The 4,467-nt window shown below is 40.0% G+C and overlaps 1 protein-coding gene across 1 annotated transcript; it reads right to left on the bottom strand.

Moving 5' to 3' along the window:
- Positions 1–2,085: 2,085 nt before the first annotated feature.
- LOC121966581 (tryptophan--tRNA ligase, mitochondrial-like) lies at positions 2,086–3,261 on the bottom strand (the record flags this gene model as incomplete). Its single annotated transcript, XM_042516660.1, has 1 exon — positions 2,086–3,261. A coding segment is annotated over one exon (459 nt), but the record flags the coding sequence as incomplete, so codon positions are not given.
- Positions 3,262–4,467: the final 1,206 nt, after the last annotated feature.

A 4,467-nucleotide genomic window follows, 5' to 3' on the forward strand; every position in this document is an offset into this window, starting at 1 on the left:
TTTATCAGTTTGGTGTTACTGCCTGTCCTGAAACTTTGATCAGTTATAATCTTTATGTATGATCATTGTTATTTAAACAGTAGTATCATCTGAAGCTGCATTTGGCTTCTGTTACAATGTTAAAACTTTTTTAATTCTGTCTTTTTTATGTGCAAATATAGTAAACTAAAGAAATGCAGGTGCAAAGTTGAAAGAATAGATGTATAAGAGCTAAAGATTAAAAAGAAAGGAGAAAAAACATACTATAGGGAGAAAGAATCACTCAACAAAGAGGAAAAATGAAAGGGATGTTCAGATGAGACAAATGTAAGAAAGATGGGAATAACAGGGAAGAGGGATACATATGAAATGGTGGGTGAACTTCTAAGCACCAATTTGTGCCATTTCTGCATCAACGTATGGTTTAAATTTTTTAAATTTGCTCAGCATAAATAAACCTGCTGCTGTCATGTTTTTATTTGTGGAGACAAATGGACGCTTTAAATATTAAGAGGGATGTGTCCGCACCAACTGATGCATTATTGTGTTCAGAACTTTAATGTTGCAGCTGATAAAGGTCAAAGTAATTTTTAATACTTTATATATTGCTGATAGATTGTGAATTTAGCCCCTGGGATCAATAGTTTTATCCTAATATTTCATAATTATTTGTTGATTATATCACAGAAGTTATTAAATTATTGCAGTGAAGTGAAATGTATAACACTGGCCTCTAAGATGTAGTGAAGTATAAGTAAAATGTACCAGAAAAGGGTAAACTCAAGTAAATGCCTAAAAATTGTACTTTAGTACAGTACTTGGATATATAACACTTTTCATGACTCAAAGTGTTAAAATTACAGTGTGTGTGTGTGTGTGTGTGTGTGTGTGTGTGTGTGTGTGTGTTGATTCATTAAATGTGAACATAAGTTTGTGTACAGAGTATGCATCTGTGTCTCAAAAAATCAACAAAATCAATCTTAATGAATAAATTATCAATGAAAAAAGGATTAACTGAAAATATATATAAAAAAATCATGTATTCTCATTTATTTTGTCAAAAGACAAAACTGTGAAACGAGCAGGCACCATTAACAAGTGGATTCCCTGCTGACTATTCCCACAACACACACACACTTACACATCCCTCCATCACCTTAATGTCAGTGCTCAGAGTCTTGAGTTGAGTCTTTACCTCTGAACTCAAGTCTTTGACTCTTCCACTCCTCATGAGGCATGATGACGTGTCCTGAAGCGCCGGAGACCGTTTCCCTGCAGCAGCAGAAGATCAGCAGATGAGACAGTTATTCAGTCACTTATGTGACCTTCATGTATGAATGGTTTTCTGCCACCAGTGTGCTGTGAATGACGTGCACTGATTTTGCAACAGTAAACTAATTTGTGATGCATGAAAAAAAAAGTGCAAGTAAACGGGAAACGAACACTAAAGATGATGCTCCACAGTGAACTTCAGTACAAAAACAAACAGGAGTAACTCACCTCTATTTGTGTTGAAGATCAGATTTTCAACATCATGACATGAACAGTGGTGGAATGTTACTACATTTACTCAAGTACTGTGCTTGAGTAAATGTACAAGTACCTCAAAATTTGTCAACGAATGTCCTGTGTTTTTTTACCGTGTTGGGCCCCTTTCCAAATTCAGACTTTTTTTTGTGTCAATGAACACAGTGCCAGCGAAACTCTTCTGAGTTCTTTTTTTCCTCAGCAGCAGTTTGTGGCATTTGATTTGCAGGGTGGATAATCGATCTGTCGATCCAGTCAGACCTGATCAGATCAGATCGATGGATTAGAGGAGCAGCTACAGCGGCGAATGAATGCAGACTTTTAGACCTAACGCAATTAATGGTTAAGTTTCACTTTCACTGCATCAGCATCCTGCTGCTCCGCCTGTGCCCAGAGTATGCTCTGCGCTTTGAGAGTGTTGTGCAATGCATAATCAAACGGTGTATATTAGCGCTGCTAATGAACAGTATAGCTCTAAAAAACTTAAATCAATTTGTGGCGGTAGATGTTTTGTTTGTGATGGTCTGACAGATATAAACGAATGTGTGGGAAATCAAAACATCACGATGAGAAAAAGACTGATTTAAGACAGCTCGGACTGAGTTTTATGACCACCTCACACCAAAGTTTGAGATCACAGGAGTGTCCACCAGCTGAGGTAAAACTCTCATTGATTGGTGCGAGGCCAGCATTATTTCCACATATCTGTTTAAATTTTTTGTTACTACCTGTTTGTCTTTGTTGGTGCGGATTTCATGAATCCAATCTCATTCGAATTAAAATTTGCAAACACTGAGCTGCCAGTGTGAACAGGTAAGACATCCTGTGAACTTGCATTTGAACACTGAGATCAAATGCTGCTTAAATGCTACCTTTTTGAATAAGCACCCTTTTCATTATTTTGGCTGGGAACTGTTAGCACTGAGGACAAGACAAAATATTGAAAAAAATATTAAAAAGACAGTTTGTTTGGTATTTAACACGTACAGCCAAAACTCAAAAGATGAAATAAATAAGTCACGATGTTGGCCGCGTTCAGACCAACATTACTAAGACACAGCCCCCTCACCGACATCAACGAGACAACTGCACAAGGTTAAATAAAAGGTCATCTGTCTTTCTGTCAGTCAGTCTGTAGTCTGTTACTCTGCAGCTGAGTCTGGTCCATGTTGCTTTCAGCACATTTCATGATCACATGAGTTACATTCCTTTAATTTCCTGGAGCTGTAAACAGTCTTTGGAATAAAATCTGATATCAGCAGCAGAGGGGAAGGCCTGCAGGCTAAATGTGTCCCCTCAGCAGAGCCCCACTCTCTGTCGGACATCTCTGAGGACCGGAGCAGCCAGTTCTCGAGCCCTGCGAGTCCCCTCAGCCAGCACTCCCTCCAGGTGAGCAGGGTCCGACCTCAGCCTCTCGATCTCCTCCCTGATGGGCGTCAGCCTCTGAATCACAGCCTCAGCGACGACGTTCTTATAGGCACCCGTGTCCATCCCTCGGGCCTGGGACACCGCCTCCTCCACGCTGATCATCGCCATGGCAGCGTGGATCGTCACCAGGTTAGACACGCCGGGCCGCGTCTCCGGGTCAAAGGTGACCTCTGAGGTGAAGTCAGTGACGGCACGGCGGACCTTGAGCGCGATGTCATCGGGAGAGTCTGTGATGGTGATCGTCGCAAGTTTCTGGGGGTCAGATTTGGACATTTTGGCAGTAGGGTCACGGAGGGATTTGACCTTTCGTGTGGAGCCTGACAGAGAAAATCAGATTGAGGAAGTCATTAGTGTGATGAAAAAAAGAATGTAAAGGACAATATTTCAAAATAAGACATCAAGCAGTTGAAGAGTTTGACACATAGCAAAATTGGACACGCTAATTTTCACACTTTTCCAGCGCAATGCTATAATGCACCGCGACAAAATACCGTCCATCTCAGAACAAGCAGCACTTGAACATGATTCAAAGTTATTCTGCACACAGTTTGAGAGAGAGACGAAACAAGTGAGAGATAATACAGAAGTATCCACTGCAACATATTTACATGGCTCAGCGCTGATTTCTACTGTTTACTAACCTGTGGTCCATTTGTGGAGCAGAACATGACACATCAATTTCAAAAAACAAAACAAAACAAAACAAAACAAAACAAAACAAAACATAGTTTTAGATTTAGATCTTTTAGCAACATAGCAAATCAGACACAAACACACAAATATATATATACATATATATAGTTGTATTGGCATTTTTAAACAAAGAGCACTTTTCTTTCTTTTTTCTTTTATTCTGTCCATAAATTTAAGGTAACTGTTTAGTGTAAAAATCACACACATACTTGTTTATTGATGCTGCAAAGATATTTCTGTGGAAAATTTTAATATTTTTCAAGATTATTTAAAATATCCTCAGCTGGACTTTAGTGGGTTAATTTCTCCTTAAAAAAAATAAATCTTCAATTCAGATGTGAATGAAGCACTGGTCTAATCTTGTGTCTCTCTGCGGAAGTAAAATGATGAAGGAGACTCCTTGAGCAGGAACAAACGAAGAATTATAGTTTCATTACTGCTGACCGGTGTGTGTGTGGATGTGTGTGTGTGTGTGTGTGTGAAATCGTCCCTGTGTGAAGCAGACGTATCTCGGTGTGAAGTGATGAGCAGACTACGGGAGCCCGGATTTCCTCTCCTGTCTTATTTATCAACCCCCGTCCTTCTGTCATCTTTTAAGCTCTGACTCTTTTTCTATCCCAAACTAAAAGTCCACATCCGTCCCATGTGCTACATCCTGTTTAGCAGCCCCGAGACGTCCGTATTTCAGGCAAATTAAAAAGTCTCTGGTTCTGTTTCAAAGGGAAGGTGGTGACTGGCAGCTCGGCTTTGCCAAAAAGAAGAAATGAAGATGGGATCGGCTGGTCTGAGCCAAACACACACACACACACACACACACACACACACACACACACACACACA

Source organism: Plectropomus leopardus, unplaced genomic scaffold (assembly GCF_008729295.1).
Source record: "Plectropomus leopardus isolate mb unplaced genomic scaffold, YSFRI_Pleo_2.0 unplaced_scaffold25119, whole genome shotgun sequence".
NCBI classification, from domain to species: Eukaryota; Metazoa; Chordata; class Actinopteri; order Perciformes; family Serranidae; genus Plectropomus; species Plectropomus leopardus.